General features: G+C 52.6%; 6 protein-coding genes across 6 annotated transcripts; 2 read left to right on the forward strand and 4 right to left on the reverse strand.

Annotated features, from left to right (window-relative positions):
* Positions 1–246: 246 nt before the first annotated feature.
* Positions 247–576, reverse strand: PHYSODRAFT_405805 (hypothetical protein; the record flags this gene model as incomplete). The annotated part of the gene is made up of 1 exon (XM_009541740.1): positions 247–576. A coding segment is annotated over one exon (330 nt), but the record flags the coding sequence as incomplete, so codon positions are not given.
* Positions 577–1223: 647 nt separating this feature from the next.
* PHYSODRAFT_536177 (hypothetical protein) lies at positions 1224–1845 on the reverse strand (the record flags this gene model as incomplete). Its single annotated transcript, XM_009541741.1, has 2 exons — positions 1224–1419; positions 1616–1845. 2 exons carry the CDS (start codon positions 1843–1845, stop codon positions 1224–1226), a joined length of 426 nt encoding a protein of 141 aa, XP_009540036.1.
* Positions 1846–9733: 7888 nt separating this feature from the next.
* On the forward strand, positions 9734–10875 carry PHYSODRAFT_308226 (hypothetical protein; the record flags this gene model as incomplete). The annotated part of the gene is made up of 4 exons (XM_009541742.1): positions 9734–9814; positions 9894–10206; positions 10239–10546; positions 10669–10875. 4 exons carry the CDS (start codon positions 9734–9736, stop codon positions 10873–10875), a joined length of 909 nt encoding a protein of 302 aa, XP_009540037.1.
* A 924-nt stretch (positions 10876–11799) lies between these two features.
* On the forward strand, positions 11800–13666 carry PHYSODRAFT_348740 (hypothetical protein; the record flags this gene model as incomplete). Its single annotated transcript, XM_009541743.1, has 4 exons — positions 11800–12111; positions 12505–12630; positions 12671–13192; positions 13622–13666. Exons 1-4 carry the CDS (start codon positions 11887–11889, stop codon positions 13664–13666), a joined length of 918 nt encoding a protein of 305 aa, XP_009540038.1. The 5' UTR covers positions 11800–11886.
* A 238-nt stretch (positions 13667–13904) lies between these two features.
* PHYSODRAFT_343202 (hypothetical protein) lies at positions 13905–14573 on the reverse strand (the record flags this gene model as incomplete). Its single annotated transcript, XM_009541744.1, has 1 exon — positions 13905–14573. The coding sequence occupies one exon, from the start codon at positions 14571–14573 to the stop codon at positions 13905–13907; it is 669 nt and encodes a 222-aa protein (XP_009540039.1).
* Positions 14574–14880: 307 nt separating this feature from the next.
* On the reverse strand, positions 14881–15534 carry PHYSODRAFT_536223 (hypothetical protein; the record flags this gene model as incomplete). Its single annotated transcript, XM_009541745.1, has 1 exon — positions 14881–15534. One exon carries the CDS (start codon positions 15532–15534, stop codon positions 14881–14883), a length of 654 nt encoding a protein of 217 aa, XP_009540040.1.
* Between the last annotated feature and the right edge of the window lie 196 nt (positions 15535–15730).

The raw sequence follows: 15730 nt of genomic DNA on the forward strand, positions 1-15730 counted from the left end.
ACGGACTTTATGTGCACAATTGGAGAAGAAGCATTCTGCAGATTTACGTCATTAGCACTATCAACATCTGCGTTAAGGTATGCAATGTGCTTCGCAGCATGCACCCACTCAGGCATTGCGTTGGTTTTGAAGATTCGAGTCAATGTCCTGCTGTGTTGGTACTTTTTCTCGCAATCTTCGTATCGCTTCAAACCATTCCGGGTCATCCTTCCCTCTATGTTGACTGCTTAACGAGCATACGCATTTAATTTCCTCCCAAATTCCGCGTCCTTTGCGCTGGATATTGTCACGTATTCTATCTGTGGATGTCGCTAGACTGTAAGGGGTTACAGGGTCCAACTGGGCACTGTCTCCCGTGAAAATGGCATCTCTTCCACCAAATCGGACCTCGCGCTGATCAGGCCATATCTCTCGCATTCTTTGGTCTATCCAATATAGCATTCCACATGATATTACGCTAAATTCGTCAATTATTACCAGGTGTATATCCCTGAAGCGCTGCTGTAGAGACAATAGCTTAGCTGGGCCGTTTTTTTGCGTGGTCATTGCGACGTAAGGTTTGGAAAATCTTTGTTTGTGATCGGGGGATTGCTGTAAATTGAAATGAAATGCTTCTCGCTGATTTTTTGCCCATGGCCGCACATATTTTGTCATAAATTCGCGTGCTCTATTAATGTCTTCGTTAGAGTAGTTGTGCTTTGGCTTCCATTGAGTATGAAGGTCTGCAATAAGTTTTTTATCTATCTCGATTTCCATCTCATGCTCATTGAGGTGCTCATCAGGTTCTTCGATGAAAACATTCTCGGACGGGGGCAGATTAGTGCAGCATTGGTTCTCGCGAGAATTCTTCAGAAGATTTAATTGACAGTGCCTCGTTACCTTTAAATTCACTTCAGTTCGGAGTTCATTGTCGAGGTTTTTATTTTGTTCGTCGTAGAACCGACTAATACAGTCATCGTCAGTAATCGGTAAGTCGCTTAAGTGTCTCCAAGGAACGTGTAAAAACAACTCAGCAAAACAAAAGTTAGGGTTTGATGTGTCTGGTGCCATCCATGGCGACATACGAAGAACCTAGATTATCGATTCGCTTCCAATACTTCGCTGTTGAGGTTGCGCTTTCAACTACCTCATAGTGCTCTACAAAGCTAGCATATGACATCGACTTAAACGGTTCTTCCTGAGGACGCGCCATGTAGGCTTTTTCGTATGATTCAATTTTAATATTATCGAGTTGAGGCGGTTTGTCGATGCCCAAGTTCCGTAAGGCTTCGGTAATATCGCAAGTGATGACGCAAAACCTTCACTCGGCTTACTTTACGAGACTTACCATACATTTTTAATTCTCGAAGCAGTATGAAGTAAGCTTCTTGGGCACTTACCTCACGAACAGCCAATGTGGCGTTAGCTATTCTTTTAAGACTGGGCAGTAGGATTGGACTCCTCGACTTGTTCTTCTACGTCCCCGTTCTGCTTCGAAGCCATCTCATTCTCTTCAGTCTGGCCTGCGTCTTCTTCGTCGTCCGCGATTCCTAGCGCTAGCGACAACAACTTATCATCAGCATCGTCTAGCGCGTGGTTCGATGTCGGAGGCGCGACTTTCTTCTCGGCCGTCGACACAGTAACAGCCGAGACGTCCTTCTCGTCCTCCTTCTTCTCGTGCTTCTTCTTCGTTGTTTTCTTCTTCTGCTGCTGTTGTATAGCGGAGTAAGGGAGATTCGGGTCACATCGCTTAACAGCTGCAGCGACAGTGCTTCGGAAGCGCAATGTGTCAGGTTCGGCTTTGCTCACGTAAGCAGCAGTATATTCGGCAGCGCCATACGCGTTTCCTATCATCTGAATATCCATGTTTGCGCGCCAAGTCGAAAGAATTATTGGCGAAAAATTGTTTACCGAGGGTGAGTCTCTATTTAATAGTACTTTTAATGACGGGGTACCGTCAGGTGCAGTTCTTACCTCAACTTCAGTGCGAGGATGAAGAGTTTTGGGAAAGCCAAATCTACATTCGTCGGCTTTCTTTCGACAAGAAGATCCACTGTAGCACATGGCTGCACTCGGCGAGCTAATCGGGAGATATCGCATGCCCATTCATCTGAATTGCCACATGGCGGTCGCATTGCCAAAATATCAATGCTTGCAGACCGTGATGACTTACAGACGGAGCACTGGCACGAATCTAGGTCATCGAGCGACTTTATCAATACAGAAATATACTTGTCAAGGACATCAAGGGCATCTTTTATCCACAATAGTGCATGAATATGAGGTGAGCCTCTTTGCTGAAACTCAACTCGCCAAAAGAAATCAATAATTTCACCCAGAGGTTGGCTTGGGCCGCGAAGTACGTGGTCGAAAAAAGCTTTAAACCTTCTGTTAAAATGCCTGGCAGCAAAATCAGGGTTTTCGTTAAGGTACTTACGTCGTTCTTTAGACGTTAGATGTGCAGCTCGTTCCATAGTCAATGAAGGATTGCAAGCCCTAAAGAAATCGGGCCATACTGTGTCTGCCGCACTTAACGTTAAGAAAAAAGTTGGCCATCGCGTGGGAAGCAGGTGTCCGAGCAGGTGAAAGCGCGACTGGCCGGCCGAGACGATCAAGAACGACTACCTATCTATAACTACTCTGTGCGATGTGGCGGAGCAAAAACCGCTGGTCCCTCAGAACCGAAGGTTCCTCGGACCCCGGGGTGAAAACCGCTTATCGGACAGTATATCCTAATCATAGCCATGGGGCTCTCCAGCATGAGCGGGTCGCTGAACTTGATGCAGCTGAGCGCGAACCATGACTGGGCTCCAGTTTTGGGAACGTGGCTTTCTCCTCTTGTGCAGGAAATACCGAAGTATGCTGCCAACGTTCTCACCACTTTCAGTGGTACTTTGAATGTCATTCCTATGAGGCGAATTTTAAATGAGGGGCATATGGTTTGTGCTAGCCGTGAAGGGCGTCTCATGAAATAGTTTTCGAAGGGGTATCTCGTCAGGTTTCCCTAAGACATTAATAAAATAAGCACTGATCCAACCTCTTGCAAGTACAGAGCCTCAATCTTAAACAAAAAGCGGCACAAAGACTAAAAGGCGCAATACACGTCAACTCGGGGACCTACTGGCCACGAAAGGATTGCTAATGCAAGTGTTGCTAAAGCGCTGAGAAATTAACATTATTCCTGTTGTCCTGTTGCTACCCAATTGCCTACCGTTATTCGTTTTCAAAAGTACAACTATTTTCAGCGTACTTTTGCGCGGAGGTAAGATTAACCGAGAGTTCCAGGGCTCGGCAACGGTGTAGTAGTGCACTAAAGGAAAATGTCATGTTATCAAAATAGATCAGCAGAAGATTAGACAGCGGAGGACCGCAAAACCGACCAAGCAATTGATGCAGCTTGCTATACAAAGCAGCTACGTCAAAGTACACAACAGTTACAGATAAAGCAAATCGAACAGACTATCAACACTCCAAGAAAGCACTTCAAACGATGTAAAACCTTCAAAATTTCTCCCATATTCTGTCAGTGATCGCCAGGATATAGGAAAAATTCGGAAATTCCCGTATTGGTAGAGGTCTGCGCATGAGGCATGCGTGTGAAGTGTTGATACACAATCTCGATACACTCGCTTACTCCTAGCACTACAGGTCAACTAAATGAAGTTTGACGACAAATTAAATGATTTCTCATCGTATCAGGCTGTTAAGCTTTCTTGCACGAAAAGGTTTCGATCGGCTCGGGGGGGGCATCGCGAAATTTTGTGTAGAGCACAATATTTAGTGTCGCCCCAAATTAGCAGCGAGGAAGCGCAGTGAACGAGGTGCTCAGCTAGTATTATACTGGGATAGGAAGCGACGAAGTGCTGATAGACCAGCCCAAACAGGATTAATTCGGGCGATGTCCCCCCTTCCAATCGACACCGGTGATGAACCGGTAACGTCTTTAGGTCAATTTACAGTAAGTGATGTCTATTGACCAAGTGTTTTAGACTTCTCAAGAATGATGGAGGCTGGTCCAGTTCATTTTCAAATTCGTCGAGTTAGATTCGTCATTGATTTTGCTCTGAAATCGGTTGTACGTCGAGACCATAGTGGCGTCGGGCAGATTCTGCGGCTGCGAAGCAGGCGTAGGAGATGCCCGTGGAGCGTGCGGATTGAGTTTATCAATGGCGATCAAAGGTGAGTTAACCAATCCTATCCCAGCCTTCGCGAAGCCCTAGTCGCCTTGCATGCTTTCTGTCTAAACAACGACGTAATTCGTTGTTTTAGTAAATCACGGTGATTAGCCCATCATTGAGTTAGGAGGCTAACTCGTCGATTTTAGATAAAATAGCTGCTAAGACAACGAGTTAACGTTATGCTCACTTTCGTTGAATGGCTGGAGTAAATCCGACAATACTACGGCCCTGACATTCTAATTCTAACTCGCTCGCTTTGTCTGATTGCTTTCTAGTCGATGATTGACATGCGTTGGCGATCTATCGTACTAAACTACGTCTACAATATTGAAGAACATCCCTGTTTTTATATCGAGGAGCTGCAAGCAGCTTTAAAGTCTGTTTCCTAAACATTTCTAGTAGAAATTTTCTACTGCTACTATACGCCGTGCTCTGAAATTCGAGCTTGGTTTAACGCGCGAGGCCACGACGAAGGGAGCGAAAGAAAACGTCCCCGCCGAAATCGGTACTTACTATTATGCAAGGAGATTGCGCCATTCTATCGGGGACCTTATCCGTTTGTTTTCTTGCAGCGACAACCGATTTATTCTTGCAGTGGCAACCGCTCCGTTCTTGCTCTGCGTTGTGCTTGGTAGTGGCGGTTGATTAGCTTAACTTTAACTTAGAGTTGGGCTGCGAGATATGATCACCGGGAAGGATTTGCTCGTTGGTTTAGAGCCTATTGAGGAACGCCTGTGTTGTTGATGGCAAATGCCGAAGTGAGTTGATTAAAGTTACCAAAGTTGTCCTACTTGTCCTTCTCAACTCTACTCCCCTCTTCTCCTTCTTGTTGTCCTCTTGTGTCTGCTTGGGCAATCACCGCTTTCTGCACAGTCGAACCAACCAAGTTGACCATCCCGAAGATTAGCCAATAGGAAGCATTCCAGGACGGTTCAGGTACGGAACGGAACCGTACTTAGCGGTACACTTCAACACTCCCACTCACCGCTACGGTACGGTGACCTTCTCCCTGATGCCGCTAGCGTCCCGCAAGTGCTTGAGCGTCTTCGTCCCGAGCTCCTTCGTCAGCATGTCCGCCAGTTGCTGCTTCGTCTCGACGTAGACCACCTTGACCGTTCCGCGTTCCACGTTCTCGCGGATGAAGTGGTGTCGAATGTCCACATGCTTCGTCCTAGCATGGTACCCAGCGTTCTGGGCCAGCGCGATCGCTCCTTGGTTGTCTTCCCAAAGCTGCGTCGCGTCCACTTGTTCCTTGCCCATGTCCTTCAGCATCGCACGCGTCCAGAGTACCTCCTGCACGCACAGGCTCAGTGCCATGTACTCAGCTTCCGCAGAGCTGAGCGCAACCGTTCTCTGGAACTTGGACTTGAACACTACGGGAGCGTTCCCGATCATCACCATGACTCCCGACACGGAACGCCTGTCGTCAATGTTGCTTCCCCAATCGGCGTCCGTGAACGCTTCAACCGTGATGCTGTCGTCGCCACCTTGGTACACGATACCGTACTCCCGGGTTGTCTTCAAGTAGCGTAGCACGCGAATGGCAGCTCGCCAATGCTGCAGACCGGGGTTCTCCAGGAATCGCGACAACTGGGTCACCACGTACGCGATGTCCGGTCTGGTGCATGTCGTGATGTACAGCAGACATCCGATCAGGGAACGGTACGGCCGTGACTTCATCTCAGTACGCTCTTCATCCGTTCCGGGCGACTGCGTCTTAGTCAGCTTCAGGCCCGACGTGCACGGGTTGTCCACAGGCTTAGCGTTCCGCTGGCCGAACCGTTCCGCCACGTCGTCAATGTACCTCGTCTGCTTGATCATGAGCGTCCGAGCGTTCTTGTTGTGATCAATCTCCATACCCAAGATGAACTTCGCCGTGCCGAGCTCCTTCATCTTGAACGCGTTCTTCAATGCGTTCTTCACCTCATGAACCTCACCACTCGTCTTCGCAGCGATGATCATGTCGTCGACGTACTGACACACGTAAATGAAGCCGTTCCTGGAACGCTTGACGTAGACACACTGGTCCGCCCCGCAGCTCTTGAAACCGTTCCCCAAGAACACGCGGTGGATGGTCTTGTTCCACGCATTGGTCGCCTGCTTCAGACCGTAGATAGCCTTGTTCAGCTGGCACACGTAGTTCGCAGCGTTCTCAATACCAAATGGCACCTCCATGTACACACGGTCCGTCAGCTCACTGTTCAGGAACGCTGTGTCCGCGTCCAACTGCTCCATCACGTATGCGTCTGCCACGCACACTGCCAGCACGACCCGGATCGAATTCATGTTCGCGACCGGGGAGTACGTCTCGAAAACGTCGACACCGTACTTCTGCTTGAAACCCTTCGCAACCAACCGTGCATTGTACCGGATCACGCGACCGTTCTCGTCACGCTTCTTGGCAAACACCCACCGGCTACCAACCGTACGCGTATGCGTTCCACGTCGTACCAGCGTCCACGTTCCGTTCCGTTCGTGCGAGAGCAACTCCGTGTCCATTACATCCCGCCAGGCATCTGCATCTTCGCCAGCAATGGCCTGCGCATACGTTGCCGGGACATCCGTTCCATCGTCGATCCTGGCCACGTACGCCAGTACAGCCTCCGCAATGAGACCGTCCTCGTCGATCCTGGGTCGCTTCGGGGACGGCGGCCCATCACTTTCTTCCGACTTGCCTTCCTCGCCATCTTCATCGTCACCGTTCCCCAAGAGAAACACCGGTTCACGGGATCTTCTTGTCCGTTCCGGCTCGGGGTGGAACACCAGGTGGTCGTCCTGGAACGCTTGAGGTGGAGGTCGGTACGCAGTCAACTCCAATCCAGTGGCAGCTGGGCGTTCCGGTGCCGGCAGCCGCAGTACCTCCTGCTCTGGCTCAGCCTCATCCATCTCGACGTCTGGAACGGGTTCCTCAACAGCTTCCATGGGTTCGTCCTCGACCGGTTGCCGTTCCACCTCGATAGGAACGATTGGCACATCTCCGTCCTTGGTCACATGGATGGCCGTTCCATGCTGCGGCGAGTGCGTTTCATAGATTCCGCCCACCTCGCGCTCGTCCAGCTTGACCGACCGTGACACCTTGACCTTGGACGCATCCATGCTGTATACACGGTACCCCTTCGCGTTCTCCGCATACCCGAGGAACATGCACCTAAAGCTCTTGGGCTCGAGCTTCGTCCTCTTCGCATTGTCAATGTGAGCGCACCCCGGTGAGCCGAACACACGCAGGTGATCCATCCGTGGCTTCACCTTGAAGCTGACCTCGTACGGCGTCACATCCGAGCGTTCCGTGTTCGTGGAACGGTTGATCAGGTACACCGCCGTGCTCACAGCCTCCGCCCACCATTCCGTCGACACGCCCTTGTAGTGTAACATACTGCGTGCCTTCTCCATGATCGTCCGGTTCATGCGTTCCGCAACTCCGTTCTGCTGCGGACTGTAGGACGCCGTTCGCTGATGCATGATACCGTTCCGGCGACAGAGATCCGTGACCGTCTTGTTCACGAACTCCGTTCCATTGTCCGAGCGCAGGCACTTCAAGCGTTCTCCCCGTTGGTTCTCGTAGAACGCCTTGAACTCTTTCAGCTTGTCGGTCACTTCGCTCTTCTTCTTCATGAAGTACGCCACGACATACCTTGAGTAGTCGTCCACGAACGTCAGCACGTACTTCGCACCACCCTTGGAGACCGTTCTCATCGGCCCCATCACATCCGTGTGGACTAGTTCCAACACACGCGATGTCTTCGTCGTCGACCGTGCCGGGAACGATGTCCCGGTATGCTTCCCCTTCATGCATCCGCCGCACAAGGTCTTGATGCTACGCCCCACGGTTGGCAAACCGTTCGTAGCACGCTGAGTCTTGGCCATACCGTTCTCGCTCGGGTGCCCATGCGAGCGTGCCAAAGCTCCCACTGACTGTCAGCCCCGGCGTATTCCACGAACCGTGTCGACACCTGCTCGCAGTCGAGCACATACGCCTTGCCAATCTTCTTGCCCATCGCGACCGCGCTGGTGTTCCCCCAGATGACACACGAGGAAGGCTGGAACTCAACGCTCAGACCGCGTTCCGCAAGCTTCCCTACCGACAGCAACCGTCTGTCGAGTCCCGGAATGTACAGCACGTCCTTCATTGTGATGTGTTTCCCGTCCATCCCGGTCAGCTTGACCGTTCCTCGCCCGACGACCGGCAGCTGCTTTCCGTCGGCGATAGTCACCTGCATGCCAGTGACCGTTACATCCATTTCAAAGAGGTCATCACGATGCGGGGTCATGTGGGATGACGCCCCGCTATCGATCAGCCACCCGGCGAGGCGTTCCTCACCCACGGCGAACACGGTGTCGTTCCCAGCGCTACCGTTCTTGCCCGGGCAGTCCCGCTTCATGTGGCCCACCTGGTCGCACTGAAAGCACTTGTCCTTGAAGGCACCGTTCTTCTTCGGACCGTTCCCCTTGCGACCGTTTCCACGACCGCCCTTGAACCGGTCAGCGTTCCCGTTGGCGCGGAACGCTTTCTCCGTAGTGGAATCCTTCTTCTCGAGCCGTTCAAACTCCTTCAATAGCTTCTCCTTCACGTTGTTCAACGTGACATCCTTGGCGTTCTCCAGGATGGACGCGATCAGCTCGTACTCCGACGGTAGGCTACTCAGCAGTACCACGAGCTGCTGTGCCTCGTCGACCGGTTCTCCCATCGTCTGCAGCCCAACGATCAGTTCGTCGAACGCGTCCAGATGCTTGGCCATCGACGTTCCAGAGTCCATCTTGAACTCGTGCAGACGCCTGGTCATGGCGACACGGTTGTGCAGCGTGGTACGGTTGTAGTACTCCCTCAGAGTGTTCCACGCCTGCATGGCACGCGTCGCGGAACGGATCTTCGTCTGGTGCTGGATCTCCATACCCTGCGCGATGATGCCCAACACCTTCGCGTCGTTCACGAGTCACGCCTCCGTGATCTCATTCTCCGCCTTGACAACCTCCACATGCCCAAGCAGCCCCTTCCGGGCCAGCGTCATGCGCATGTTGTACTCCCAGTGGAAGTAGTTCCCACTGCCCAGGAGGACTTCGGCGCGCTTGGTCGTCATGTCTTGAGCGGAGCGTTCTTGGTCGAGCGTTCTTGCGGCGAGCGTCCTTGCGGCTGTTAACCTATTGAGGAACGCCTGTGTTGTTGATGGCAAATGCCGAAGTGAGTTGATTAAAGTTACCAAAGTTGTCCTACTTGTCCTTCTCAACTCTACTCCCCTCTTCTCCTTCTTGTTGTCCTCTTGTGTCTGCTTGTGCAATCACCGCTTGCTGCACAGTCGAACCAACCAAGTTGACCATCCCGAAGATTAGCCAATAGGAAGCGTTCCAGGACGGTTCAGGGTGAACCGTGCCAACGGTTCAGGTACGGAACGGTACTTAGCGGTGCACTTCAACAGAGCCCTTAATCGCATCCAGTACAGGGTAAAAAGTTTAATGTTCAGGATAACGTGCACGATGAGATCGATGAGTTATCATGGAAATACAGCATCAGTTTTATTCCTTTTTTGCTTGCGATCCATTAATGCAAACATTCAAAACTTGGGGTGGCCTGAATTGGGCCCATGACCTTGGAGCACGCAGCGAATGCTATTATCTTTGTCGGCCACGTTGCTCGCGTTCCAGCCGATGATGGCGAGCGTACAGTAGCTGCTGTCCACGGGGAAGCTGCTGTTGTTGCTTCGTGATTCGTACATCGCATGGGGATGCGATTCAATCATGTAGTACAGTGCACTAGCTGTGCAGCAGCTCATTTCCAAACTGTCTGGTTCCTTACACTACTGCTGCACTTGTCCCAACAAGAACATCATCTCAACATGCGCGCTGGCTATATTCACCGCCTGCATCGTGGGCGCTGAGGCGAAAAGCATCCGCATGCGCGTTGATATCAGCGGCGAGGACAACCAGGACGAAGGCAGGTTTCGCAACCTCAAAAGCGAACGGGGATTCGCTGAGGACGAGGAACGGAGCGAGTTATCACTTAAGTTAATTAACGCACTGAAGTCATTCTTTGGTTTCAAGACGAAGCTTACCTCCAGTCAGATCGCAGCAAAGCTCTCCAAGCCTGAGCTTACGATGAGGCAATACTATTCAAGGCCAAGGGTCAGAAAGTTGCGAGCGAGATTTCCAAGACCAAATTCACGCCTGCTGAGGCCAAGAGCCTCCAGAAAGTCGCTAGCGACGTTTCAAAGACCAAGTTCACGCCGGCTGAGACCAAGAACCTCCAGAAGGCTACTCGCTACGTTGCCGAAGGTAAGCTGACCAAAGCTGACTTAAAGAGCGCACAGCACGTCGCAAGCGAAATTGTCAAGAAACCAAAAGATTGGACCGACCGTTTAGTAGATGATGCGACGAGTGCACTTTTGGCTCTCGTTATAGTCTGTGGCTGGATCGAAGTGGCTGCCTTAGTCGCTCACTTTACTGGAAAGTAGCTTCCAAAACACACTTTCGGGGCTTTTGGTGCACTCGGTAAAAATGGGAAACTATTGGCACTTGACAGGTTTTTGACAGAAATCAAAAGCTGTATCGTGCCATTGATTTCAGGTTCACGCACAGTACAGGGCTATTCAACGAGACCAGAGTCCCTATATCGCGTCTGCTGTTGGGGTTTGAAATTCATGGCTTCGGTGCACACAAGGAGGAGGACGCTCTCAGGAATTTTCTCTTAGTTTCAATAAGCAAGGAGTGTGAGGAAAACTACCGCTAGTAGTTTCAGGGATTAATAAATAAATAAGTAGGATATATTAATATTTTAATATTATACTAGTAGTGGAGCATCTCAGTCGCGTTGCTCCGTCGAGTTGCTTAGGGGGCCGACGTCCCCGCTCTCCCAATGGATCTGGTGAAGCTGTTGATTAATTGGGTCTAAGCCATCACGTCACGTGATTCACGTGCAGATCGGTGCAGCTTCCGATCCGACATCACATCTTCGATTAGGAACACTATTATCATAGAACTGCACGAAGAAGTCGTTATTGCATGTAAGAAGTGCATCGCAAGCTTTACATGCTGGGGGTTGCACCCCCAGACCCCCGCGATAGAAAACTAAGCCCCAGTTGCGGCAACGGGTCCGTTCGCTGGAATGCTCGTCGCTGGGCCCGCCTACGCAAATACCGCGCGGGTTTGCTGCGGCTACACTCGCAACGGCTCACTACCGCTTCTAGGACATTTGCCAAGCACGAGCCCATCCGTGTCAACACAAGGCTGTGGAACATATGATTGCGATTGTATTATTGTCAAGATTGTCAATCACAATAATTGATTGTTCCGTGATCTCAATCGACAATCCCGTTCCCATATTGTCCCTTTACTGATTTTGAGCCTTTGCCAGTGATCCGGTAGAGCAATATACAACACCAAGCCCATGGAACCGATCCTAGACTCATCAAAGCCTTTCTGTGTCTTCTGCTACTTCGAAATGCGGAAATTACATTGGGTGCCCGAACGGGGTACACGCTCAACATGATGAATACAAGACCCAACATTGCTTTTTGCCAAGGCTTTTGAAGGTTAACACGTATGCAATCGAATAAGCAAAGATCTTAGGGCGATAGCGCCGCCAAACGAGTAAAAATATGAACCTAGCAGAGGAAATACAAGCGAGAACTTAGATTGCAATCTTTTGTTTTTGGGATTGTCAAGATTGCAATAATTGGTTGTTTCAGATCTGAGTCGCCAATCAATAAACAATCTATATTTCCACAGCCCTGGCGTCAACATGCAGCTCCAGATCCTGCTCGCCAAGAAGCCGAATCTGACCCTGGCGCAGTGCGCCCTCTGGCTCGACATCAAGCAGCCTACGTTCTACTCCATCTACAAGAAGGTGGTTGCGCTGCCGCCTGAACGGACGGACTACTCGCGTGAAAACCCCAAGTTCTGCCCGGACTATATGTTCCAATTCCAGCTACCGCTATACACGCTGCGCATCGAGGCGTTTGGAGCTGTATGTTGACACGGATGGGCTCGTGCTTGGCCTTCGGGGCGGGCCCACTCTTGCTCCATGGCTCGCCCTATGTGTAGTTCTCGTAGATCTTCTGCACTGTGCGGTAGTCGCGAGTAGGCTGCAGATGAGCGGCCACTACCTTAAGCGTGGGGGTCCCCTCGGCGCGGATAAGGGGCATGAGCTTCCGGTGATTTTGAGGTGCTCCGCCGGAAGGACGCGGGGCGCGAACTGCACGCGCGTCTTCTTGCTGGGTCGCTTGCCCGCCGACCCGCCTCCCTTGCGCTTGCCTGCCGTGTTTGCGCTCCGAGGAAAATCCGATTGTGAAGGCACAATGGGCCAAAGACGCCCGCCGGCCGAATATTTGAAATGGGTGCCGAACGATCGCGCTTCAAGGTGATGGGCGGGTTCGTCACCGTTCGGTCGCTTAAAGCGCCAAACGTGGAGTACGCCGGCATCAACTCGAGCATGGGCATGTTGTTCTGCGCGACTGGATTCATCGGCTTCATCGCGTTCACGAGCGTCGTCCCAATCGCAACGGAAGACCGACTGGCATTTACAGTGCGCTCTGGTACTTCGTGGGCTCCACCGTCGTCGAGATCCCGTCTTCTTCAGCACACTGCTGCTCGTGGCGCTGTACTATCCGTTGGTCGGCTTCACGGGCGTCAAGACCTTCTTCGCCTACTGGCTGCACCTCTCGATGCACGTGCTGTTGCAAGTGTACTTCGGCCAGTTCATGTCGTACCTGATGCCGGCGGTGGAGGTGGCTTCGATCTTCGGCACGCTCTCGCAGATGATCTTCTTCCTGTTCCTCGGTTTCAACCCGCCTGCAAGCGCCATCCCGACGGGATACAAGTGGCTATACCACATTACCCCGCACAAGTACTCGCTGGCTTTGGTTGCGTCGCTCGTATTCGGAGACTGCCCCAGTGATGGCGATGGATCGGAGATTGGGTGCCGAGTAATGGCGGGAGCGCCGCCCTCGCTTCCCGAGAATATGACGGTCAAGGAGTACATGGAGGATGTCTTCTTGATGAAGCACAGCGAGATCTGGGAGAACTTCGGCTCCGTCTTGGGTTTCATCGTACTTCTGTCTCTTGGCTGCGCTTCGTCAACCACCAGAAGAAGTAACTCACCAATATGACTAATATAATTTCTTTTGGCTGTGCGCCTTCGCCAAGCGTACCGAACGGTGGCTGCTTCATTTCACGAAATTGGGGGACCGGGGCCGGCATGTACTGCGGCGCGACTCGTGGCCAATGCATTGAACGCAAACTTAATTTCTTGCACTTTCAATCTTGTTCTTGTACGACGTACAAACAGTTTCCTCCTTTCTGGTATTTGCGCTTGGTCCTCAAAGACGAGAACGTGAAGCAAAGAAAAAAGTCACGGCGCTGCTATGACGCAGCCAAAGCAGCGAGCGTAGGAATGAACACCTGAGCACCCTGGTCCATGTCGGCCAAGACGCAGTGTCGGAGGTGGTGGGGCTTCGTGTGTGTTTGCTGACTGTGAGTTTGGGAATGAGCTGCGCGAGCACGCGTCCAGCGTAGGAGCTTAGGCTGCTAAAAGTCAGAGGATAAGGACATCCACTGTCGTTTCTTAAATCGGATGACCACTTCAACCACTTCAACTTGCATGGGTTCATGGCCAAACGCCAAACGGGCGGTTCAAAGCTTTATAGTTGCCTTTGAGGAAGCACTCGCACCGCCAGGTGATATTGTATCGCTAAGCTGGCGGGTGCTCTTGTAATGACGTCGGGTGTCTAGGCAACATTAGAGAGATTGCTGCCTAGTGGCCTAGTGCTGCGAATACGGCGGCAAGGTGTCCGCTGGTGGGGGTCCAAAGCTGCAGCTGCCGGGCGTATAGCTCTTGACCTGGGTGGCGGTCTGGGCCAGCGCGCAGCACGGACACCACAGCGACGACCAGCAGTCCTCGACCCAGTTGCCGCGGATCTGGAGCTCTCGACGTGCCTTCGCGCGGAGCTGCCAGACGTGGATCGAGATGAACACGTAGCAGACTCCTGCCAGAATGAGGTAGATGTACCACGTGTCGTCCTCGCCCCAGTGGTGATACTTGTACTTGATGTAGCCCCAGACCACCGAGTCGCTCGTGAGGATCTCCGCCACCTCGTTGATAAACAGCGCCAGCATCACGTACTGCCCCACGACGACGACGAGCGACGACGCGAGCGCGAGCCAGTATGGAGTCAACCTGACCTTGGCAGAAAACTTCTCCATGACCTCGAGCTTGGACGCGACTTGGGCGACCGAGACGCACGGACAGAACGTTACCATCGCGCAGTTGGGGACGACGTCAGTGAAGCAGCCGAACAGGCCGGTGGTCCAAGTTCCGGTCGGACTCAGCGCGCTTGGAGTCGAAGTATCTGCCGGAGTGTCAACATGCGCAGCGTACGGAGCGCCTTCGGGTTCACCTGAGCGCGCCGACTTGACGTAGTGTTCGTCCATGTCGAGATGGTCTTCACCGCAACACAGTGAATTCGCGAATGAATGAGGCGCGCGCGCAGTGGTCAACCACCGTCTAAGAAAACGGTGCATGCCATCCAATGTTCCTGTGTCGGCCTCATCTCTCTCTGAATTGAAACCATTTGCAATTACAACCATCGACCGTAGCTGCCTTTGAATATGGTGGCTGTCAGATATTCACTTCGACACACCCACGCTTTTCGAGCTTCAATTTCTCTAACCGAAGAGTGTATTACGACGACTTAGACTTAGACTTGGCCTCGGTCCGCTCTACAGTAGACGGCAGCGTCTACTCCGTGTACGCGGGCAGCGTGTCGGCCACGGGGCCGAACTCGCAGCTTCCGGGGTTGTAGCTCTTGATGTGGGTCGCCATTTGGGCCAGCGCGCAGCAGGAGCAGCAGCACGCGGCAGCGAAGTCGTGCTGCGGGGTGCCGGGGATCTGGAAGCGCTCGCGCGTCTTGGTGCGCAGGTGCATGACGAACACGATGAGCACGAGGTGCAGGAAGATGGTGGCGACGCGGTAGAGGAAGACGCCGAAGCTGCCGCTGTCGGTCGTCAGGTAGCCGAGCATGATGCCGTAGCTGCTGGTCTCCATGAAGTAGCTGGCCGGGTTGAAGGCCGACGCGAAGCCGCTGAGCGCAAACTCGGCCACGATGACTGCCAGGCAGGCGGCGATCGCCTGCGAGTAGGACGCGACCCCGAGGCGCGCCGAGATCTGCGCGATCGAGACGCACGAGCAGAACGTGACCATGAAGCAGTTGGGCATGAGCGTCGTGAAGCAGTCCCAGAAGCCGACTTCCCAGTGGCCCGTCGTCAGTCCGCCCTCGCTCTCGAGGTCCTTCGGCTCGGTCGGCTTGACAGATTGGGCCGCAGCATCGGGTTGGCCGGAGTACGGGACCTCGACGGGCTTCGCGGGCGTCTCCGTGGTGATCGCTTCGCTCATTCTGGACAACGAGCTGTCAATGTACGCAGCTGGGAGCTCGGCGTTTGCAGGAATTCGGACACTGAGACCGTGGAGGAGATCCCGTCTCATGCATCAAAACGAGGAAGCTGTTTTCCAGGATAGCAGGACATCTGCCATTCGAGAGCGAACGTAATGAACGTGGCAACGATACTGGGGAGTCTCCAGTGGGGACTTG

This window comes from Phytophthora sojae, assembly GCF_000149755.1.
Source record: "Phytophthora sojae unplaced genomic scaffold PHYSOscaffold_30, whole genome shotgun sequence".
NCBI lineage: Eukaryota > Oomycota > Peronosporomycetes > Peronosporales > Peronosporaceae > Phytophthora > Phytophthora sojae.